General features: G+C 35.4%; 1 protein-coding gene across 4 annotated transcripts; it reads right to left on the reverse strand.

Annotated features, from left to right (window-relative positions):
* Positions 1-553: 553 nt before the first annotated feature.
* On the reverse strand, positions 554-19,312 carry LOC125673201 (phenylalanine-4-hydroxylase-like). Of its 4 annotated transcripts, XM_056158722.1 has the most exons (14): positions 19,083-19,236; positions 15,453-15,581; positions 13,959-14,148; positions 10,373-10,387; positions 6,735-6,823; positions 5,585-5,652; positions 5,216-5,266; positions 4,913-5,058; positions 4,127-4,262; positions 3,448-3,574; positions 3,129-3,224; positions 2,730-2,863; positions 2,269-2,384; positions 554-988 (listed from the first exon to the last, which is right to left on the reverse strand). In XM_056158722.1, the coding sequence occupies exons 1-14, from the start codon at positions 19,134-19,136 to the stop codon at positions 939-941; spliced, it is 1,401 nt and encodes a 466-aa protein (XP_056014697.1). In that variant the 5' UTR covers positions 19,137-19,236; the 3' UTR covers positions 554-938. The 4 variants fall into 4 exon arrangements, with proteins under 4 accessions (XP_056014697.1, XP_056014698.1, XP_056014695.1 ...); XM_056158723.1 differs by lacking the exon at positions 10,373-10,387 and having other exon boundaries at positions 19,083-19,312; XM_056158720.1 differs by having other exon boundaries at positions 554-2,384.
* Positions 19,313-26,649: the final 7,337 nt, after the last annotated feature.

Genomic DNA, 26,649 nt, shown 5'->3' on the forward strand with positions numbered 1-26,649 from the left:
ATAGGGCTCACGGCGGGTGTGACCGGTCGACAGGGGATTTATACTCCTCCTAGCCACTTGATTCTATTTCTAGTACGTCAAGGGATATGTGTTTACCTAATTCTTAATTTGGTATTCCTCATAGGAGTTATGAGATTGATCGCTGTTTGTTACTTCCACCTTTTCATTCGTAATAAATATATGTAATGGCAGGTTACGATAGATCTATTAACAATCAAATGCTGTCTGACGTGTTTCATACCGATTGTTAAGCCGTTCTTGGCACACTGATTTTGACTGCGGATAACTCCGTTTACCTGATCAGGATATGGGGCTCACGGCGGGTGTGACCGGTCAACAGGGGATGCTTACTCCTCCTAGGCACCTGATCCCACCTCTGGTGTGTCCAGGGGTCCGTGTTTGCCCAACTATCTATTTTGTATTGCTTGTAGGAGTTATGAGATTGATCACTGTTCGTCATCTTCACCTTGCATCTATTGGGACGACACTCATATCGCAAATATAAAAGACTATTTTTATCATTAAGAACCTTTAAAACATTAACATCTACTCATTTCATTTTTGTATTTTTAATTGAATAAACGCGGTCTTTTACCATTTTATGACTCAAATGTAAATATAAATTCATAACAATTTTTACAAACTATTTACAGGTGATTTGATTACGGGAGTTTGTACATCCAGTGACCTTCACTAAAGTTACATGTGTATTACACGTACTTCTCACATTAACCGAGCATTTCGTCCTCCGTGCTGTGTTTCTGTATGTGGTTCAGACACATATAGCATTCCAATGGTGAAACTGAATGATACGTCTCAAAGAAAACCCACACAGTTATGATTCTAAAATACACACAATAAAAATGAAAAGCAGTTCTCAAATAGAAAAACACAGCACTCTGGTTTCTTCTGTGTAGCTATTCATCGTCTGAAATTGTTTACATCCCTCCCACTTTTGATAGAGCATCCTCCAATAAGGTAAGATCGCCTACAATTAGATGAAAATTGGGATTATTTACACAATAACATGATATTCTTAAATTAGATGATAATAGCGATGATTTACAAAATTGTATGATTTTCTATAACCAGACGACAGTAGGAGCTATTCTTTTTTATTCCTTTTTTTATTGGTAAAATAATACTATGCGATAACATGCCTGTGGGAACCCTTTTGCACAATACGATGTGGAATCAATCATATTCGTGGGTTCAGTTTCAGTGGATTGAAGAGGTTTCACAATTTAGTCAGGATTTGATTTACTGATAGGGTTTATGTTCATTGAAAACATTCATTGTGGTTTAAAATTCATGAAAATAGAGGTACTTACAAAATTCATTAAGATTGAAACCCCATAGAAATCTAATTATTCCACGGTATTCTATCCCCGAGATGACAAAAGGGATTCATTTGCATAATAAAATAACATTTCAAAAATAAAGAAAAGGTTAGCAAGCTCACGTACTCTACGCCCAAAAATGAATGACATTTACAAATAATGTTATTCATAAAATACAACAAATCCAAATGCCTCTGTGCTATACTGGACTATTTTCACGCATGTAACTTGATAGCAATACTCAAGTCACATGCAATGTAATACTGTTTAGAAATGTAAATTGTGTAAAATCTTAAAACAGAAATATTTTGATTACATTTGACTTGAAGACCGGTTTCAAATTACACCAAATACTAGTGTATTTTCACAAAACGCCCAAGTTCAAAATGGGCATAACTTTCAGAAAATAAATCAGAATTTCCTGTAAACATGTACATCTACGAAGTATTTCCATATCAAATACACAGTTATAGAAATTCTGTTCAGCAGTTTCAGAGGAGTACTAAATAGTATATTTTGGCCACAATTCTATGTTCAAAGGGGAATAACTCACAAGAAATATTGAATCAGGATATCCTGCGAATATGCACATTTACAAAGACTTGCTCAAGTCTCTATGTTTAATAATCAGTGCTCTCTTTAATACTTTTTGATAATGCCCAACATTGTAGAGAGCAGATATTTAGACTTCTGAAACAATAAAATTTGGATGAAATGATAAAGTAATAAAAACAACATAGAGACTTGAGCAAGTCTAACATTTACACAGTAAGTCCTTATCAATCAAAACGTTTCGTAAAAATCTGTTCAGCTGTTTCAGGGGAATTTCGGTGACAAGAACAAACTGACAAGACCAAACTTCTAAGTTCAAAGGGGGCATACATATACATCGATGATAGTTGGAATGATCCTTTGTTTGAAATCTGACCTTTAATGGCCTGTGTAAGGTTGATAATTTGGTTTTTATTGTCAATCACTTCCACACTCTGGGTGTAAGGGTTGTAGCGGACGCTGAACGGTCGGGGAATTGTCTTGGCATATTCTCTGTGAATGAAAAATGAATACCATCATATCATAAAAGTAGTGCTTGTATAGCTATCCAACCAGGGAACATCGATTGGTAATACACAATAAATGCATATCAGATATTGATATTTTCTTTGCTTTTAGGGACTTTAGAATATAAAAAAGACTAGCTTTTATTTTGTCACTAAATATATAAGTACCTGGATAAAACCATACAGTGTACAAAATATTTAACTATGTAACTAAATATCTCCCTAAAGCATTCACTAACATATCCTTTCTACACTAATCTAAGATATTATGATTCCTTTTAATTTATCTAGGTAATGTTAGTTATACAGAACAGCATGTTTTAGTCCGAACCTCATTTTCTCTTTTGCTTTCTCAAAACTTTCCGACACAAAGTAGAGCGGTTGGTAAGAAGTAATCGGATATTCCTGCTCACAGGTCACCACGGGGTCAAACGGTTTCTTATCTGCAGCGTCCGTCAAACAATACTAGATGATAAAAATACATTTTCTCAATTTCACCTCTTAATAATAACAAAAATTATCATATTTCAACTATATACATGTATATACATTCACATGTTTAACAAACCATCTTTTTTCAGTGAATACATGAACGATTATTGTTTGCGAAAGGCCTTTTAAACTTATTATCACTCCAAATAACAAAAATAGTAAACAAAAGGTGAGAAACAAAAGGTAAACAAATATCAAACTCAACAACATTGATATAAAAATTAGAAAAACAATATACCTCTAATTCCCCAAATGAAGACAACAGTCCAGCTCCGTAGGCCTTCAAATCATTCCCCTGCTTACACATACCGAACTCCACAGTGAACCAATAGCACTAAACGCAGTACAAAGAAACCGTGAACAGAAGTTTTTATGTATTACATATACCTTTTAGAAATATTTACCTATTTCAACTTCCAACAGAACTAGAAGGAATGGATGAGAATTATTTTCACTACTATTATCTATCTCTTTTTCATTCATAATGGGTTGTTTTGTTTTCATTTATGATTCAGAATATAATACCTTGTACGTGACATTAATTACAATTCAATTACCGTTGCTAATTTTTTTATATAGTCATCCGGGGCACCGAGACTTGCCAATCCGATCTCTTGTGAAAACTGAGCAAATGCTGGATCAGCAAAGAGGGGCACATGCCCCAGTAGTTCGTGACAAACGTCTCTGAAACAAAACAAAAAAATCAAGATATCTCTCATTGCTTATAGGAATTATGAGATTGATCACTGTTCGTTATCTCCATATTGCATTTGTGTCATCAGTAAATATGAAACTACTGGAGATATAATATCAGGGTTTAAGTGATGGGAATGGTCATCGTCGCTAGCCACGTTACTGAGTCCGGTAGTACTTACCCTACGGAGACAATAGGCGAGGCTTACGACGATGGGGAACGGTATGTGCCGAGGTGTAATAAGAGCAAACAACCACAATGTCTATCCCTGTACCGGTTAATGATGAGCAAAAAATGCAAAGAGCTCAGTGCAGAAAATCGGAGACATTATTAGCGGATATGGCTACAACAAAATTAGATAGAATACTTTTGTCTAGATGATGATGACGTATGTGTACGAGTCAGTAAATATCTAGATGATGAGGTCCTTCAAATGAAATCCACACACAATCCCAACAAAGTGAATTGAGGTGATTGCAAAAGTAGCCTGATGTGCACAGTGAACCAGTGTCAATGAAAAGTGTGATTGAATGAGTACTCACGGCTCCGGGGTGTACATTGGTCTGGAGCTATGGCGAATATACTGTGTGGAGTGAAAAGTGCGGAAGGCGAGTCCCGATAAAAAGTCACGTGATGACATCAAACCAGCTACTGGTCTAAGGCGGAATCCTGTGCAATCTGCAGAGAAATTTCGAATCATTGTCATTTCAAGTTTGGAAGCAGTCTTTAAATGTGCAAGATAATGTCATCGGAAAAAGATTTATCCTTTCGATGACCTGTTGTATGAAAAAATGTGAATATAATGAACAGTAACCTATTTCAAAAATCCTATTTTAAAAGATGCAAAATTGAGAGTAGGACAAACTCGGACCCATTGAAAAACCAAATTATGATTAGGTGCATTGGAAAAGTAAGCACTCCCTGTGCATGTCTCCAATTTCATAGAACAATAAAAGATCTTAAGAAATCAACAACTTCGTCTATCAAGCTTGTTTGTATGACTGCAGATATCTAGTTCACGTTACGTATTTTACAAAGTAACAAGTTTAAACAAACGATGAGTAGTTAGTGAAATTATCTCGTACCTAGAATACTATATCAGCAATGAGACTTGTGTAAATTAAACATTTTTTTCAATACGAATTTAAAATACAATACAATAAAACTCGTTTACACCGGATTATTCAGAACCCACTTATTTGTGGATTTCTTAAGGAATATTTCGCTACAAACAGAAATTCTTTGACTGCATACAGTATCCAGTACATAAGATTTAAACTTAACCTTGCAGAAACCTTAACATTTTACACTTCTGTAATAATCTGTACCTTGCAGAAACCTGGATACGTCCTCCAACTGCGGGATGTTATCAGCATTGTATCCGCAGTTATCTTGGAGTAGTGGGAAAACATGGTTGAACTGTTTACAAGCATGTGTTGGATACAGCTTTTTTAACTCATTGTAGATTGTTCTCCTGGAAAAGACCAACTGTCTAGTGCAATGCTTTCTGCTGCTTTAAGCTATTATTGTTTTATGTTGATATTACTGTCTATGTTAATGTTGTCTGCTGCTTTAAGCTATTATTGATTTCATCTGAATATTAGGTACTTTTTTTAATTTTGCTTCCTTACCATGTGTTGATCTCGGCCTCTGTATACTCCACCCTGGGAATTTCCTGTCCACTACACAAAGCAAGTAGAAAGTTAGTTAGTGCAGATGTACCAGTATATAAACAGATACATGGAGACATTGATACAAACTGACCACACCAATAATACAAAATCCGAATATTTCTACATATAGGTCTACCAACATAGAAATAACCACCTAAATACAATTACAGCTACAACATAGTGACAGTGACATGATATAAAGTACATGTAGTATAATACGAATTTATCATATAATTACAGTGTAGCTATGGAGTAACAAAGTACCTCATACAGCTAACTAATGCTAACATTTTTTTCTATCGCGAACTGAACAGAGAGTGTACTCACTGCTTGTAGTGAAATGCAATGTCTGCAAGCTCCTTCCTTCGGGCTCTGTACACGGTGTCAGTGAATCCCTGTTATATAAAGTGAAAATATATAAAATACCCACGATTATAGTACTGATGACGATTACACTACTGATGACGATTACAGTGTAAGAAATGAAACACGCGCGATTACACTACTGATGACGATTACAGGGTAAGAAATGAAACACAAACGATTACACATCGTCGCTAGCCACCGTGACTGAGTCCGGTAGTACTTATCCTACCTCACTGACGTAGTGTTAACGGAGACAATAGGCGTGGCTTGCGACGATGACGATTACATCACTGATGACGATAACAGAGTAAGGACTCAGCACTGGTTAGTTAATATACATGTAGCAAATATTTTGTTTTTAAATCTTTTGTGATTTGGGCATATTTGCATTTCCTCTCTCGCGTAACAAATTCCAATTACATTGTTGAACTTGTCATAATCCATAAAATCCCAAAGACCCTCCATTTTAAAAGGTACTTCTCCACCTTAACATGTACTTCCCCATCTTAAAAAGGTGTGTTTCTTTCCCTTTTGCAAGAACTATACACCTATCCATGCAATGAACGTTTTGTTTGCAATATACATCTTTGAAATATCAACTTATCGACTTTCAGTGAAATACACTGCTCTGTGAGACATGTATCATCAGAAGTTGAACATCAAAATTCATTAAAATTTAGTGTAGATCAAATGGTGATTTTATTTCTCTTTTAATATGTGCACAGTGTTACTGTGCAGTCAGCAGAAGAGTCCAGCGATCAAGGATTCGCTCATGCTTTCACCAACACTTTCACATATCTCAACACAGAAACATCTCACGTGGTTTTATATGTACCGACTTTAATTGGGTATAACTCAAATATTGAAGAAAAGACACCTTTCTTTGTTCAATAGTTTGACCATAAAAACACTATCAAATTCTAGGAAATTAGTAATTACACTTCTACATGTACATCAGCGTTGGATTCTCGTGATTGGTTTCGTCTTTTTACTCATTGCCACAGAGTCCATAAAGTTTGAGATGTTTCAATTTTTCATTTGTTTGCAACAATATTTGAAAGACATTGATTGATAATGGTAATCTTCTGCGTTCAAATACTAGTATACTTACAGGATGGTCTGCATCCAATTCTGATCCATAGCTCAGTATCTGGTTGGCAAATCTGTCCAGTTCGCAGATTTTCTTCGGAAACCAGGGAACTAGAATAGGTCAAGTCAAGAATATTAAACGTATGTTGTGGAAACCATTCAGCCAATGCAACATGTATAATAACAGTGTATACTGATTTATAAAACAAAAACTTGTTTTTCTCGTAGATTAATCCATCTAAATTTTCATGTTTATTTACATGGCCTTCTGGTCTCAGGTTCGATTCCTTATTTCTACTTTTTACATGAATTATTGATAGTTCTACAATTTGTATATTTCCTGTACATTTGATGAAGGTTGCTATCTGCACTAATGTATTGTTTAGCACTATTTATAAACAATTGAAATCAGATTTATACTGTCGCTAAACAATTCCGCATTTGACTAACAAGTATATATGCATTCAGAATATTAATTGCAAGTTGAAGATATCTGTCGTTAAAATGGTTTGTGGAAAAAATATTCGTAGCAACATTCAGTATATAGTGATATAGTCAATGACTTATTGTAATTATAATGTTAATTATGAAAATTGTATAATGAGTAGTTAACGAAAATCAAAATTGAAAAACTACACCTATCATCAGGAAATGGAAGTTTACTTTCGCTGAGATATTGAAATAGAATTCATACATTTGCATATATTAGCATTGTCCCATTACTGTACACGCTGCATCTACACCACAGCCAAAATATACTGTGTTTTAACAATATAATCAAGTCGTTTGTGGACAAATATTATCATACACACTCTTGTACTCAATATCCAAATGTCGTTGTAAGTCGGCTAATTCTAAAAAAAAAAATAAAGTAAGAATAAATCGTGATATCACGCCACTGCTGTCAAGTGTGTCTCTAGACACGCGATACCGTAGCTCAACTCCTCGTTCGGGTTTTATCGAGTTGAACAACGACAATACTTTTAGAGCGAACGTGTTTCTCTCGACCCTTATGTATGTGCACAGCCTTAAAAATATTTGAATGATTTCACATTCATAAAAATATGATAAATATAGATAAAACTATAAATAAATGAGGATATAAATACCCTGTATACAGGTAATCATGGTAATAACCTTCTTCTGTACAATCTATAATATATTTGTTTTAAATATCGCTTATTTTGTCAACTATTTTCTGAAATTACAGACTAATGTACGAACCTATAAATGTGAGGCCTAGAGACCATTTCTTGCTTTATAAGTTTGGTAACCCTTTCTTTATACATGTAGTAAGAGTAAATGGAACTGAAATTATCAATGAAAAAATAAGAAATGTGTACCAAATCTGATTATAAACCCTGATAGATTTTACGTAAGCATGTATGCATATTGTAATGTCATTCATTAATTTTATTGTGTGTAACTTTTTTTTCTAAATATCTAGATTTGTGGATTTATGGGGTGATACATTTATACTTGGCAATAGATCACGTGGTATGCACCCTGATACTTTTCACGTATCACCCTGCCCAGCTCTGGACAGATAATTGTATCACGAACATTTACAAATTCATTTTGAACACTGTTCTGGGTTTTCTAATCCATGGTAAAACAAAAAAAAAATGTTGTACTGTATATGCCACAGACAATTGATTCTCGTCACATTGCGTCCATGAGAATACACAAACGTGTTGAAGTAAATGGCATACTGTATCCTTGACATCAACAACAGTAGGATGTAAATATCTATGTAGAAATTCACAACTTTACACGTGCATTAAAATGAAGATGTGTGTGGACAAGACAGTCCTAAGACACAACAGCAACTAATATTGTCTACAACCGAGTCTGCCCTACAGAGAAAGTGTTTTAAAATAAAATGTAGTAAAGACATTGTTTGTAATGAATGATTCTACAGGGGAATTTAAACAATTTACTTAGAGCAGTATGTAGATAAAATCATGATTCACACGTAACACACATACATGTATATATTAGCTAGCTAGTGCACACTGTTTTTCTAACATTTGGGGCATCCTTATTTTGTCAAAATTATTGGTTTCTATCATATATGTAAAAAGTATGCATGTATATCTTAGGCTCTGTGAAATAAACATGATATAAAACTTAATATTCTAACCTGCAGTAAAATGGCTGAAATATTCCCAAAACGGCGTAAACCCATAATAAATCAATCAATACATTGAGGATCTCTAGAAATCATTTGTATAGGAAATCACACGTGCACCTGACTACTAAACACCACGACACCACGCCCCCTCTCTGTATTGCGCTTACAAAATTAATGTTGGTGATTTTAGATTTCTCTGTCTCTTGCAAATTGTACAGCCATTTCATACTTTCAGAATGCCAAAGGTCGACTTCTGTTTTAATATTGTTAGACTACGGTGGACTTCTCAGATTCTTGGTAAGATTGCAAGATAATCACAGGTTTGTATTGTGGATTATAAAGGGAGAAAAATTACATGTATCATCAGGTTAATACAGAAGGGAAGGTACACAGCCCGAAGGTCAGATGGGTTTGGGAAATAGACATGAACTTAAATATTTGCATCTTGCAGTCAATACAGTACAAGGTAGTATTTAGTTCATTTTATCACATTTTAAATTATAATACATATTTGGAACATTCATAGATCCATATTCATTTATTATACATCAAGATAGATATATCAGAAGTTCATTAATAGATTCTAGTATAGCGGGCATGTTAAAACGCTGTCTTTGTCAATACCTTAAGAACATACTTCGGTCTCGACATATCTCTTATAAGAAAGGGATTTTTATATTTTCCCCAAATTTTCAATTCGATCAGGACACAAAGCATTAGAATGTGTGTTATATTTACACGACTTTGAAATATCAAACGCATGATGATTAATTGTACAAAACAATGTTAGCTATAGTCATAATATGTCCTGTTTGTGTGTGTGTGTGTGTGTGTGTGTAGTAGTGAGTGCACAAAATCACATAAAAACCTATTAGATAAAAAAAAATTATAATACGCTTTCTTATAGACTGATTAAATTTTGACAGCGATGTGCGCATGCATGGGAATAGTGAGCACGATTTGTCCTTCGTGTTACCTCTAGTCTCATTTAGGGATCTGGAATTTTGGTCCGCGTAGCGCAGTGGGTGGGGGAATACGAGACAGTGTCGTGGTCGCATACTCAGACACATGGGTTTTCTCGTGCTTACCAGGTACTTTACACAATAATGACACCCCCTCCCTCCTGCCAGTATCTCCTCAGAATGAGGACCTAATTAGAAACTTTTATAGGTTATCCTGATATTGACTACATAAGCCGAACAAGATATAATCATGTATTTATTTCATTTAGTTTAATGTCTCAATTTTTCTTAGAATAGCGGAGTCTGATAACAAAACAAACAATTTTCACAAAATATTGTTGTTGTTATGAATTAACAGTCTATAACAATTCAATTATCAAACACATATTTTCTTTTCCCCACAACTCTACATTCTCAGGCTAAACTCACCAGTGATTCTTTCTAGTCTAATTTTGATATACAAAATACAAACGTCTGAACTAAATGGATAGATATATAGAAATAATTGATGTGAGCCGTGAGAGAGTAAATGGTGATCCCAAATCACGACAGACTTAATATTACCTGTATTGGTTTTGTCTGTGCAAAAATAAAACAAATTAATTATATCAATTTATTGTGCTAATGTACATTGTACAATAATCATAAACTCATATACACCAAGCTATCATGAATGAGTGAAGATCAATCTCATTATCCTTATAAAGAGTATGAAATTAAGGAAAGAAACACATGGACCACTGGACATGACAGAGGTGGGATCTATGGAAAGCCAAAGGGTTCAATATTCTATCTTTGTAATTATGTATTTGTTGTTCCTAAATGCGCCATCGGTTCAATGTAAATAGAAAAATGTTTATCGTTATCTTGACATTTGTAGTGCATAACGGTATATTCGTCATTTGAATTACGTAAGATGTAAATGGAATATATGTTTGTGTAGATGCGTAACAAGTGAATGCATTATTTTTTTTAATGTAAATTTGTAATTGGATCTTCGTCATCCGTAGTTGAGCATTTGCACATTGTAGTTTGTTAAGCCTATGCGAGTTGTGGTAAATGTGTTTTGGTAATGCGTCCGATGTTAGTTCGACATTCGCATTTGCGCAATTCAACATTTGTAAATTGTTCTACCATTATGACGACAGAGGGCGCGCGCTACATCGTATCTTTTGGGAAACAGACTATAGAATCATATAGGAGGACCAGTTAACACTCGGGACTACTTGGGTGTCTAGCACACTCAACATTAACCGGTTGGCGCTAAAAGTCGTTGAAAAGGTGTTGCTGAAGTAGTTTGATCAGAGACTTGATGTAGAACATTGTTGTAAGCATCAATATAGATGACTGGACTGATTTTTTCCATGAGTTTACTTTAAACAAACAGTATATGCCATTTAGTAACCATATACCACCAGGGACGTTACATTTATTTGTGCGAGACCAAGAACTCTTGTACATATTTGCTTTGATTGGGATTGATTTTCGTTTTCGCGCCCCTTCCCCACCATTTTTGCATTGCTGTCACTGAAATACGTAATTCACAATATTAAATAGTTAATATGTACATTGGGTAAGAATTTTAAAACACACAAAAACTATTCTGGTTTCATAGGTGTCGGAAAGTGGGGGAGGGGTAAACCAACAACAAAAATTCTACGTCGTTTGGGGGGGTGTTATTATGTCCATTATGTCTATCTTTGCAAAAAAAAGTGGAGGGGGGCTAAGCCCCTCCCTAGCCCCCCCCCCCCTCCCCCCCCCCCCCCCCCCCCCCCCCCGGTTCCGACGCCTATGGGTTTTATATTTGTAAACAAAGTGAATCAGTTACCATTTACCAGTTGTTTTCATTAAACGACAGCCAACCTTGAATGTAACATATTTAAAGTTTTTATGTAATAGACCAGCCGGGCTATTTTTCCATAATTTTTACTAGGCCAGGCCATAAAACCAGTAGCCTAAGCCATGGCCTAGATTTGAATTTTACATTTTCCACAAGCACTTGTTTCGTATCTGATCACCCCCTTCTTTTTCTCTCCACAAGATAGCTAACTCAATTTCAGACACCCCAATTTCAAAACTCCTATATTTTTGTTAAAAATGTATCATTAATCAACATTACCGGGGGTATTTTGATATAGTTTAATTTGAGATACTTTTCTCTTGTCAAACAAATTGTTCCAGTTGTCCTCTGACAAGCCTCTTTATTGTAAACCACTCATTTTGTCTGTTTAAAGCAGAGAAAGAAACATTATCTTTCATAGTCTAGCTGTTAGAGGTTATTTATAAACCTTGTTGGCCACATATAGAGTCCTTGTACATATATGTAAATATATGCTTCCTAGACTCTAAATATTTAGAGGATGTAGAAGTATTCTTGCACTTAATTTTTTACTCAAAACAAACGCGAGAATAGAGGGGAAACAACTGAAAATCCCAGGATACAGTTAATTACACTAAAAAAGAGTAACAATTCCATTTTTAGTGTAACAATTGCCCTGTTAGGGAATTGTGTCCAACCTTTTAAACAGTCGTAGTGATGAACCATCGGAATATATACTTTTTCATGATTGATTATCAGTATAATCGGACGCACTATAATTGATTAATAATCGATTAATTTCAAGTATTAAATTTGTTTATTATTGAATGAAGAATGAATTGGTAAAGAATTTGGGGTGAATTCTGAAATGCATTTTTGATGTATTTTTTTTATCATTGGATTCATTTATCAAATTAATACTTATGAATTAGTTACATTCACATAAAATAAATCAAGAAAGCATGAGAATAAATTACTTTAAGTTAAATTTTGATTAATCGATTATCAAAAATTTTAATAGATTATCTATAATCGGGGCCATTTCGATTAGATAATCGAATTTTTCTATTAATCAGTACATCATCGGAGAAGAAACTCTACTTATGATAAACAGAAGGAATGAAACTCATAGTAAAAATATGGTATGAATTTGCTTATCAAAATATTTTCCTTGCACAAAATAAAATAATTTACCTCGGACTTCGAAAGGCCGGGAAAATAATAGCTCCGAGGGAATGTCACATAAACTGGTCCTCCAATATGATTCTATAATCTTTTTCCCAAAAGATTCGATGTAGCGCGCGCCCTCTGTCGTCATAATGGTAAAACAACGAACAAATGTTGAAATGCAGTAAACGAATGAGCAAATTCGAATGTCGAACTATCATCGGACGGATTACCAAATTTTTTTACTGTAACTCGCAACTGCAATGTGCAAATGCTCAAATACGGATGACGAAGATCTAATTTCAAACTTACATTGAATGAATAATGCATTCACTTGTTACGCATCTACACAGACATTACATTCCTTTACATCTTACGCCATTCAAATAACGAATATACCGTTATGTACTACAAATGTCAAGATAACGATTAACATTTTTCTATTTTACATTGAACCAATGGCGCATTTAGTAACAACAAATACATAATTACAAAGATAGAATATTGAACTCTTTGGCTCTCCATAGGGATCAAGTGTCTAGGACGAGTAAGCACCCCCTGTTGACCGGTCACAACCGCGTGCCGTGAATATTTGAATAAATCCCTTGTGATATATATGGCTTATAGGAAACAGTGATTTGATGCGTTATTTGTAGCCATTTACAACTATCAAATTTACTGGTACTTCATCCGTGCTTTACGTATTCATAGCGTCATTTCTTAGAATTAGATTATACTTGATCTATTTTTAATATCATATCACATTTATATTGATTCTTTTCCTATGTTTCAAGTTTAAATATTACTAGATTGTTGTGGGGTTTTAGTCATTAGCATTAGTTCTTCGTCTCAAACTAAGCAAAGCATCTCCCAATGTGATCATCAGTTTATATACTATCGCCACATGAGTATTAAAGGAGTTCTGCGCTTCAGCTCACCTTTCTTTATCAGAGAAACATTACCTCTAAAACATATTGATAGCCTAGCACCTCAACAAAAGTACATTATTTAGTTTAATGGGTTTTAATATCCTTGGACATATTGAATACATTGGTTTGAGGTGTATTTGCATGTTTCGGAGATAATTGTCCTACATTATTGGAGACCCATCTCGTCCAGCTAAGAATAATGAACTTAACACAAACAATACGCCGCGCCACCTACCGACATCTTCCGAAGGATATTCACCAGTCTTCCTTGAATAGACCCGGAATGTTTTGGCAATCCCTTTCACTTCGTCCAATGTTTCCTTCAGACCGCCAGTCTTGTTGTCACAGCTCACGAAGAACTCAAACTCGGTGCTGCTTTGTTTGGAAGGCCGGGATTCAATGTGATGTAGGTTAACTTGATGTACCTATTGGCGATCAATGAACTAATTCATGTCAGAGGTTGCGTTTGTTGTGGGTCTTTTCTAAATCTAATGCATGTATTTCTGTAAATCAATTTCAGAAACAAGGAGAGAATCTACAGAATATCTACATTTAAGCACCTTTGAGCGTACATAGTGTATGAAAAGGGTGCTATATAAATATGGTATTATTATTATGTACGGTTTGCTTATAATTCTCTCTTGGATAAATACATACAGTTACTGTGAAGGTCGGGTGTAGTAAAGGACAAAGTAAAAGTAATTATCGCATTTTATCTACTTTTATTTTCATAACTTGTTTTTCATTGTTTGTTTTTGTTTTTTGTTTTTTTTGTTTTTTTTGTTGTTTTTTTTTATTATTATTATTGAAAAACAACCAACCAACAACATATATATATGGTTTCTTCCACAGTTATTTAAGATTTTTTTGGGGTAGGGGATACACAGGCCCGTACCGAGGGGGGGGGGTGCGGGGGGTGCAAACGCACCCCCCTGTGAAAACCATTAAGCACTATTAAAGTCGGCTGTGTAAATCATCAAGCACTATTAAAGTCAAATATTTTCTAAAATCCCTAGCTTTTACTTTCACAGTAAGGAATATCACGAAATAAATTCAATACATATTGCCTATGCGATGACCAATTTTAGTATGTTTCCTCTTTCATATTTATGAGTATTAAATAAGTAAATAAAAAGCAAAAATTGCATCCAGGATAGAGCATTTTTACCCTTGTTTTTCTCTATTTCGCTTCTGCTTCCGGGGGGCTTCCCCAGGACCCCCCACCGGGCTTCGCCCTGGACCCCCAAACCGTTCGCCGTAAATTTATGCACCCCCCATTGAAAAAGTCTGGATACGGGCCTGATACATGAGAGCATGAACTGCGACGCTTCACGCCGGCATATTTAGAAAGAGGCGCATTAGCACTTCATGAAAATCATGCTGGCATGAAGTGTTGTATTTCATTTAAGAATGAAAATACATGAGAGCATGAACTGCGATGCTTTAAGTCTGCATACTTCATGAAACGTGTTAACGCTTCATGATAAATATTCTGTCGTGGAGCGTTGCTGTTCATACTCATGTCTTCTCAAAAATGAAATTAATTTTCACAACTGCATCGCATTCATGAGGAAATGGCTATCATTGCAAGTTGTAGAGATATTAAAGGCAAAAACATTGAGAATGTAAATTTTTATTAATGTCTCTTATTCACATATCGCCTAGAGGATATTTTTCTCTGTACTCCTGCGCAGGATTCGATTCTTATTCTTTAAAGAGTAAAACATACCTCAAAGATTTTCAGAACCTGGGCCAGTGCGCCGACTTTCTCGGGGAGAGAGAACAGTAAACTGACGCTGTTTTCCGGGTCTTTCTGTACCTTCAGGTAACCACTATTCTTCTCCGACTTTGCATCGTTCTGAAAAATACTCAGTTTTGTTAGCACTTATATACATTCACTATACATGTACATTTATTCAGATTTTTCTTTGTTGTATTGTAAACGCTTGTGTTTGGTTTCATTTAAAGCCAGGCACGTTTTGTGTAGTAACGTGGGAGGGCGTTTTTGACAGCGTTTACATTCTGTTATTTTCACATGCAACGTTGGATGTATCGGTTGACACCCAACCCCCACCCCCACCCCACCCCACCCCTCTGAAAAACGACGCTACGTGCCTAAAAGCGCTTATACTCTCTCAGATTTGTTTTGGATCTCCGCTCTTAATAAATGCAATGTACTATCTTACATAAAAAGGATACAACGCAAACTCTGGCTTCATGACCATAAACTGATAACATATTCAGGTCAGAATTGTGAATTTGTACATATACCCTTACCTTGCTAAGATTACACCAATACTTTTTGTGGACATTTTGAATCATGCATACTAAAATCCATTTCAAAATAAATTGCATTGATTTATCGTAAATGTCAATATTTCATGAATGAGATCTACTTGAAATTTACTTAATTCTGTTCTCAGCTTATGATTATCGAGACAGATTCCCGGGCCATAGAACTTAGACTAGCTCACCTGTGATCTAAGTCTCACATGTCACTGTATGTTGCTTTAAAAGTGAGACTTACATCAAAAGCGGGCTTGTCTTATAAGCTTAATGGGCCCGACGTCAAGTAGACGAAGGGCAAGATGTGATCCCTAACCGTCGGTATTCTTCGCAGGTTACCAAAACAATTAAATACCCCAGGTTTCTTCAATTCGGAATTGACCGGTGATTTTTTTTTCAGTTTTACCATACATTCTGGAAATACTTCCGACTCCGAATATTCGCATGCATCAGACATTGTTATTGACAATGACTTATCATTCGGTTCAATCATGCAATGTTCATGTGTGTATTGGGCCTATATCAGACTTTCGTTTGGGTTTTTTCTCGACCGACCCTGAGAAATGTGCGGACTCATAAACTCTTTCTTGTTGTTTTTTTTTAAAGCAGATGTTTTTTCTTGTGCCTGATGACTTCAATGCCAATATGGGAACATCCAGTTTAAACACTCGGTTAAAATGATTTGCCGATCGAATGTCCAATCTTTCAAATGTTCATATCTCTTGCTAAACAAATGAAATATGTGTACTATTTACCCTGCGTTAAACTGGTGGATGGCTAAAGGGGAGAGAAACAATACTTTTGATGGAGGGATTTATTTAACTGTCCGTGCTGTAAACTAGTCACAGTTGTTATTAATAGCTCTTCTTTTAAGCTTGTCAAATCAAAAACACATCATAAATATTCACGATTTAACTTATGTCTTCTTTTTTGGTCATTTGGGAAGTTTGGTTATTTTTTTTTAACTCTGAGAAAAGGCTGTCAGTGAATTGGATTTTCTGGTTTATGAAAACTGCCATAATTTATCCCCTCATCTTTATTAGGATTCCCGATACCTAAATTCAGGGGATCATGGGGCAAGGGTAGATAATAATCCTCTTTTCTTTACTATAAAAAACTTTCAACTCATTAGACTGGCGGTCATTAACGTATGACAAATGTGTAGGTGCTTTTGCGCTTTACGGTACGCGTCAGACTTTTGCGGGAATCTAGGTATTTTCTTTTTATATAAATGAAAACACAACGAGTTGTGAGATCTTGTGTTCGAATCTTAAAGGAGCATTAGCTGTCATTTTGTCACCAAAAATTGAAGTCAATGCAAATTGCTCTATATTATATATTACAGTAACAACACCAGTATTTAATTGTTTCAATCACTTTTAACCCCAGAACTTGCACATGAATGTGTAATTTGGTGATTACATAATTATTGTCTTAACACTAAAAGCCGTTATCTAACGTAGTTTTCTTAGGTTTCTCTTGTCTTTTGTACAAACTAGATGTTTTTATTAGTCATTAACATTATATGTCTGTGTCATTGAGAGATTTTGACAATAAATGGTTGCCACCATTTTCACAGCTAATGCCTCTGTAAATAATGCTAAGGTACACTGTGTACGTGGTAAATAACATAAATCCATGAGCCTAATTATCTTTCCGGAAAAAAGAACATCGCGTCTGTATAGTTTTCAGCCGAGTACATAAATATTGTTTGTTTTATCTATATTTTTTTGTTATTTTCAATGCAATGGAATTTTAATTTGAGTTTAAAACAGTAACGTGTTTACAAGCTCCTAAATGACATACAATATGAAAAACAAAATTAGATTGTGTTTATATGTTTACATACAAATAGAAGTGAACATGCTCATAAGCACGGCCGTACATGCGTGATGGCATTCACACAGCTAATTTCGTGGCCAGAAATGGGGTCAGTGCTTTCAGACAAACATTATAACCAAGTAATAATAAATAACACATATATGTATTATTCTGACAAACTAGACAGCTGAATGAGATAAGCGAGTGGTACTGCGTTGTCGGTATTTGCAATTCATTCTTTAGCTTGGTAACACTTCTAATTCAAATGAAATTGAAATTAATTTTGGAGTGAGTTCAACGATACGTCTTTAAACTATTATTTCATTTTTTTTGCGTACTCATTAAATTCGACGAAATAAGTTTTAATTCTCACGTTGGGGTAAATTATTTAATGCACAAATCATTAATCCATTAATAAATTGTTCTCTTCTTGTAGTCTCAGATATTGTATTTTGATTAAACTCTTCTTCTCAAACGCTTCCAATTTAAGGACGAATAGCCTATCTAGGAAGATTTCTATGGATGAAAATTGTTCGTAGACTAATGATCTCAACGAAATGACAAATGTTTGAATGATATACCTTATTTAAATTCATTGCGTGAATAATCAACGCCTCTGTAGAAATCGAACCCATGATATACAGAACATGTTACTAAAATTCTTTGGAATTGTTAGAGATAGCATTTTCGCACGCCAAAGACGTACGATCCGCTCTTTTCCTCTCTATAAAAAAGTGGAAAAGCGGGACCCTTGGCACGCGAAAATGACTAGATAGGAAATTCCCCAAGGAATAAAGAATATATAGTGCTAATGTTTAGCTTAGTATTAGTGACGCATTTCCTTAAGAACTATTATGACGAAGTGCTATTCCACCTTAATCCTACAATTAATTCTTATGTATGTGTTGACATGTACTACCATTCTCCATCGATTGGGAACATGGATTTTAAATGTTTTGTATTGATAAAGTCTAGACTGCTCTGGAGTATAGAAAAGATCGCTTCCATTGAAAACACTATTTAGTTGACCGAACATGTAAACTCAAATCAGGAGAGGAACATTGTCCTAACAGTAGGCCGCGATAATCAGAACATGTTATTATACAAATAATCAATGAATTGGACGCCATCCAGTAGTTAAAGATCCTGTTCACTGTACGCATACATATAGCGTTTTAAGTAACGGTATACATTGCATGTTTCGTAAAAATTGAGAATTATGATGATAAAACACGCGACATATGTTACTCACGTTGGTTCCGTTTGCCACTTTCTGCTTTTTCGCAGGAGAAATTCCATTATCCATTGCAGCTAGGTATCGATCACGGGCAGAATTTCAATCCGGACTTGTTCTTAGTGTTTATAATCACTGGTTGACGAACTTGACATTGTTGACTAAATGGAGCGATTTCATTGGTCGGCTGTCGCACACCTCTCTCAACATGTGAACTACATGTAGTAATTAGGACAGTTAATGATTTCATCATATTTTCACTCGAAAAGGAAATGATTGCATCATGCTGTGGTTAGAAATTATGAAAGTTTGAACACCTGTTCAGTATGTGTGAAATACAAAAACAGCCCATGCAATCAGAATTAAGATTCAATATCCATACAATAAGCGTGCGGTTCATTGAAAAATATTCAATGGATAGGGATTAGAAACAATTCAAGCTGTTTAATCTGACTTACCCCTTTCTTTTAAACAAGGTAGTGTGTGAAATATATGCTTTTTACCTGTTTAAGAATGAAAAATATTTTGCCAGCTCTGTGTTTAATTGCATTGTTGGCAATTATTGTTCTGCAGGATCTGCTAATTAGAATATAGACTCAGAGACACCCCCCCCCCCCTCCCCTTCCTTCCAAACCGATTAGATGCAAGCTTCCAGGTATAATGTCATGTTGATTTTTTTTTTATTATTTACTGGGTAGGGGTCAATACAAAAATAAATAGATTATGTTAAATGAATTAAGGAATTCAAAATTTACAATATGACAATAGGTTAGACACCCCCCCCCCCCCGAATAAATCACCAGGGTAGATCTCCTGGGAAACAAATTCTGGATTCATACATCATTGTTTTTCTCTATAGATCCAAGTATGGCCGTGGGAAACATACAAAATATAATGCTAGAATATGACGAATGGAGACACTGATCAGTGACGGGTAACATCTGTGACATCTCGCATCGAACTCCATACTCATCCACGAAATGGGGGGTGGGTGTGGTCCCAATCACAACTGATCATGAGGAGGTGTGGCATGGTGTGCTTACTTTTCTCTCCTATTTTCGCATTACTTGTCCAGAGAGCTATGAAAATACAGAGGGACATTCCCAAATTAGTAAATATGCAAATTTGTATATTGTGTAATAGGGTAAATACATGTTGTGGTGTGTGGCGGTTAGACGAGTTCTATAAGCTAAGTTAGTAGAGCACCCCCCCCCCCCCCCCTGAATTCTACATGTACTATTATAATGCCAATGGAAAGACAGGAGACACCTGGAAGAAAATGTTTACACCATATCCATGATATTGCGTGGATTCCAGTTGAATGACTTTCACTAAAGTCTCATTATTACTTTGGAAATCAAGAATGGACAACTCCAATGCTTCCTTGCGGAACTGGTCGGTAAACAATCAACTAATTTTAACTTAATCACCATATAAATATAAAGGTATTTATCAAGTGGACTAAATAGCACGTCACAAATTGTTTGCAAGGGTCGTAACTCTAGCAGAAGAAAATGTTTACTTCATAGCGAGCAGGCATCCCAGCCATATGTTACACGGTCAATAATGTCTGTTCAAGCTTTTATATAAAATCCTACATAGTCTACTCTGCTGACCTTTCAATGACCTAAAGCATTTGACGTGTTTGGTTTCAGTACATGTACGTAATAGTAAAACTTCTATGTGGACAGCGCTCATTTAACATGATCTATAATACTCTACGATAGTTTACATAGTTTTGTATGTCAAATTAAATGAAACAAGCATTGGATATACGAGAACATAACTTCGAAACATCTACAGAAGATTATACATGTTCTGCTTTAATCAAGGAAATGGTAAACTTGCAGACATCACAGTTACTTGGTTTGATTGATTGTATATTGTTTAACTATATCAAAACAAATGTAATGCTCAAATTGTTCGCGGGACGCCCGAGAATCTTTCGTTCATATGGAGACGTCACCGTTGTCGGTGAAGGGTTGCATGATTTAGGCCTATGCTCGGCGTTTGCGGTCCTCTAGCAGGGAGGGGTCTTTATTGTGCCACACCTGTTGTGACATGGGGCCTCGTGGTTTTTTGCGGTCTCATCCGACTTAATAGTTCTCATTTTCAGTTATCACATTTATGTTTCAAAAGGCATGTACAAAACATAACTGATATGTCTTCCATTTTTTTCATCTTCAATTTTTAAAAAACCTGATTTCATGTAGTGAAGGACATTTAAAAATTCGTTTCATATTCTGAACAATTTGAGCATTACATTTGTTTTGATATAGTTTTCATTAATTAAAAGGTATAGTATTAGCGTCACATTGACTTTCACATGCTTTTCTTTACATGATATGACAAACATTATCATGCATAAGATGGTGATTTGTAGATGGTTGGAAACGAGCTAAACCACGTACAATGTAGATAGAAATCAAGTCATTAACTAAGGCTGGCCCTCAAACATGATGCTGATGACTATTATGTGATTTGTATATTTCTTTTAACATAATGTACTCGAATGTTCAGTGGTAGAAAAGTCGGGGGGGGGGGGGGGTTGGGTTATAGTGCAGGTTCGCGCTCTGACCGCGACGGAACTGAGTTGTTTTGATATTTGATATGAAAGGTAGCCACTATTCCCTCGCTGAGCACGTGGCACTTGAAATGGATGGAGCAGTTGTTGGCGCGATAAAGAAATTGACAAAACACCTATCGCAGGTAAAACATGTTACATTTCACCCAATCTGACTAAAGTACAGACCTATATTATTATATATATAGGTCTGTACTTTAGTCAGATTGCATTTCACCTACAGTTGGCGTGTCTACAATATAGAGATTATCAATGGGACGTATACATTCAATCAATGTAACGTAATTGTACATTAGAAAAGTCACTTACAGTACAATCACTGAAGTGTAATGATGCCGATATTTCTACACATCTAGGGCTCAACAGTACCCAGTATATAGGCCAATGTTTACTTACATTTGACATGCATTTCAAAATCACATTCCTTATTGATAAGTATTTGAATTTAAAGAAAATAAAAAGTTAAATTGCTGTGTTTTAAATAAGCGTTATGTTAAAGATGCTTTGAATTGTACATGTACCTCTTCATTTTGTAGTTACATGTACAATCCAAACACGTATAGGGGAATATGAATTGAAAATGCACCATACATATGTATCGACTCTTCTTCACAAAGCTGAAAATTGTAACATGGTTTAATTTTATTAATTAATTTGAAAGGTTAAAACAATCTGGCAAGTCGATATATCAAAAATATCACTCGCTGCTCGAACGACTTTCACCATTGTGAACTATAACATCATTTTAAACACCTTACCCAGCCCAAAATTCATTCGTCTACTACATTGGAAAACAGGTGTCTCTTACAACTACCGAATTATCTGCCAGTATATGTCCTGAATCCCCGCGGCTGTATTGAAGCCGAACAGGAAAATGTCTATTTGTGAGTTCATCAATCATCCCAGGTGTTAAAACTCTTAGAGATCTTGATAGTGGCTAAACCTCTCATATATCATTTGCCATATCATTAGATGCAAGGAATGGAATGTCCTTCAAGAGAGTAGACATATCTACAGGCCCAATACATTTTATAAGAATTGTACATTTAAATTTAAAACACACGTCTCCCTGTAATCTACACCCCCTTACACATTTCCTAACTGCGTGAAATATGTACTTCAATATTGTAGACAAATAATATCTAACAATGAAAACCGATGCGAAAATACATGAGGTACATTTCTTCAGCCATGACAAGGCTTACCACAAACTATAGTACATGTCTTGTAAATAAGTCATTCTCCTTTTAATAACCTTAACTTCTCATGTAGATGTGAGCGTGGACATCAATAGGAAAATGTGTCGTTATGCAAGATACCTTTAAATTTCTGTCAAGCCGGACAAAATTCGACTAAAAATGAAATGTTTCATTCCTGAAAGCTTGATAACGAGTTGGATTAGGAATATATATTGAATCATATCCACAAGGAATTTCAGAATTCCCCTTCCAATCACATAGAGTAAACGTTTTCATAAATTTCTGCATGGGTTCCGCAAGGTGGGTTCCTGTCGCATATACCATTGTATTGTAAGATAGTATTCTTGCAAACGAAATTTTAAAAAATCGCTAACAGTCCCATTCCTGTACCCATGAACTTCAATATTTAAACTTGAAATTTAATCATGGTACACAAGGTTGAACTAACAAACACAAACGAACAATCGAACGGGCAAGTGAATTCAGTGTGTCCCTCTGCAACTCTGTTAGGAAGGGACAATGAATAGTTATCAATGCGTATCAGTATTCAAATTATTCTACTCATCTCCGTAACATATTGTTTGGGATTTTAAGAACGTACGTCCAGCCCCATTGTAAACGATAGGCTAGTATTACCATAAAGCTAATATTGTCAGTGTGAGGCAAACGAGTTAACATTTTCATGTATAACGGGAAACCTGCCTTTGCATGTTATTCTACCACTATATAGATACGCATGTGGTACGTGCACATAGGTCCTGTTATGAGTGTAAAGAACTGCACGGTGACGAATGTTATAAAATCAAGCGGACATGTTAAGACTGATCTATGAAAACACAGTGGCGTTTTCATTTTAAATGCACTACATATATACAATGTACAAAAATATAGATTTAAGAAATAATGATCGCGTTTTCGTCACAGGTGCTTGAGGACAGGACTTCCGTTACACCCTTCTTGTATTTATGATATTTTTAAAAGCGGTTCTTATGCGAGATTTGTGTATTTCATTGAAATATATAAACTCTGAAGTTGCATATTTTATCAAAAATACGTCCGAAATACCCAAGGAATTGAACATTTAAAAATACAAGAAGGGGGGGGGGTACCGGAAGTCCTGTCCACAAGCACCTGTGGTTTTCATGTATGTAGCAAGGTCCTACAAGGTCAAGAAATGTTGTTTATGAAATATAAAAACCGAGGCGTTAGTCGAGGCTTTTATATTTCTAACACCATCTCGAGACCAAGGAGGTTATCCAGCATCATACACGAAAACAAGAACTTTATTCTGCAACGGCTCAGATATAGTACATGTATAATGACAAATTACCGTGTATGATCTGTAATAATGATTATGAACTAAAATTGTTGCTTAATCATCCATATATATTTATCTATTACATAGGACACACACCTTTTTTTATTACACATTTGATATAGGACAGCAATTTTTGATTAATTTTTTTTTTTTTAATTACTTTCTTTTTTTAATATGACGTAATATGGAATGCACCAGCCCCAACCCCCAATAACAATTGACCGGTCCCTAAGTGTTAATTTAATATGTAACACGTGGTGTGCTTGTTTCAGAAACATGAATTCAAAGGGAAAAAATGTACAAGACATTAAATAGGTATTTATAAATAATATTAGACTCTTGGTAAGATCCATATCTTAAATATTATATATTTCAACATTTGTTATTGAATGCATTATTCTTTATTCCGTACATTCTCAATTTTACATACAACATGACAAACATCATCTCTGGTGTATTGATTATGTAATTAAAAGCCGTATGATTTCGAGTATGAAAATTAACCTACAATAAATGACGTATGCCGTATAAATTCATAAATGTCGAGGTTGGCTGTGTCTGTCTACGTGTATATTATGCGACTAGGAAAACTGGAGTTATCGCTCTTTGATCGCTATTGACGACGAACACGTGTTACTTTTTCACTCGGAAAAAATTAACTCAGGTCCAACTTTCACCCATGAAAAACAGTCCCAGAAAAGATTTTCCCCATGAATAACGATATATTTTTCCGCAACCGAACATTTTTTCTAAACAAGATACTACGATATTCCTTAAATTTGAAAATTTTATGGGGGGGGGGGGGGGCGCCACCTTAAATCCGCCACTGGTTCAACAGGATTTATATGCATCCTTTCCACATCCTTAGCTTAGAGATACGTGTACGTAATGACCAAAAATAGAGATTTGTGACCCCTGAGCTGGGCTCCAGGTGAGGATTTAATAACTCATTTGACATGAATCGTATTCAGACTTTACATCCTATCGGTAGTTAAAATTGCAAAGTTCTGCCTTCATTCTGTCTAATTTCATAGAGCCTCAAATACGGAATAGGTATAGGAGTTTCATTAAAGTATTTTTTTCCCGGAATTCTCATACCCTTCAAAAATTTAGTCTCGATCATTTCCCACCAACGTCTGGCCTGGAGATTATAAAACTTTTTTGAGCATGTTTTTATACTCAAACCCTGAACTCTAAATCGTACTCATACTCAAAAGTGAAGGATATAAAACTTTTATAAAATCATTCTCATACTCAAATGGAGTATAATTATACTCTCGAGTTTTCGAACATGCTTTGGAGCTTGCTCAGAGTTGTACTCAAAACAAACATGACTGAGTTTGATTATGAGTACGGTAAAAGTTTTATAACCTCCAATTCAATTTTTTCTATTCAATTTATTCTCATATTGCACAAAACAGCATAGAGAAGATATACATATACACAATGTTAAACAAACAATTCAGTTGATGCAATGCATGAAAGAGTGTACAGTTTATAATTCTTAACCTGGAAGGGTAACTAAACCAAACCTGGACTCTAGTGAGGCTTATCAAAATTCTGATAGAGATGCTGCATGATTGGCTAGTTCAAAATGGGGTTTTTTTTTCTTTTGAAGAAAGACGTCAATCGTAACTACCCGGCCATTTCCGCAATGTAAACCGTGAAAGCAGGTGTTTTTTTTTTTAAAAATCGTCCATCCTTTTTGTCGGAGTGACCATTGCGTCGTCACCTTTAGATGCTAGAGGACCGATTCATATTTCTAAACGACTTTTCCTACCCCTACCCCCCCCCCCCCCCCCCATCTTTCCGCCAGAGAAACATTCTTCAAAATCTCCGGCCGTTGAATGGCTATGTGCATTCGCATTCTTTGTCTGTGTGTTGATAAGTCAGCATCCACTAAATGTTTAAAAATATATTACTATACAGCAATGTATTTTTTTTTCTTCTAATTTGGAAAAATGATTGTACTCGGATTCTATGATCCCAAGAGCCGAAATCTGCCCTTTGATTATTCTCTAAGAGTTTTTTGAAGTTAAGATAAATGTGGAAAAGTTTATTTTTGACGACTGTCTGTCTGTGAACCAGTGCGTCTGAGTTCGAGATCTTATATATAACTAATTTGGAAGACAATTATATGGCGGGGCAATGTATCAATAGCGCAAGCTCAATGCAAATCAGGAGGACTAGTCCAAGGCGAGGTTTCGACATGTGGGAAAAGTTTTCTTATTTTGGGCATGGGGGATATTCTATAATTGGACACTTTCTCCCAAAATCTGACCTGAGCACATTTTTGCCGAGAAAAATACTATATGTAGGGAATTCTATGCTAACAACGCCAAACATACAAAATTCCCTCTCCTGAAACATGGGATATGTTGTATTTTCTAAATAGATAACCACTGGGATCTCAGGTTATTCACAGGCATTCACCTCTCCATGTGTGTGTGGACCTTGACGGTACATGTTTTGACCCCGCTAGCC

Source organism: Ostrea edulis, chromosome 3, assembly GCF_947568905.1.
Source record: "Ostrea edulis chromosome 3, xbOstEdul1.1, whole genome shotgun sequence".
In the NCBI taxonomy this organism is placed as follows: Eukaryota; Metazoa; Mollusca; class Bivalvia; order Ostreida; family Ostreidae; genus Ostrea; species Ostrea edulis.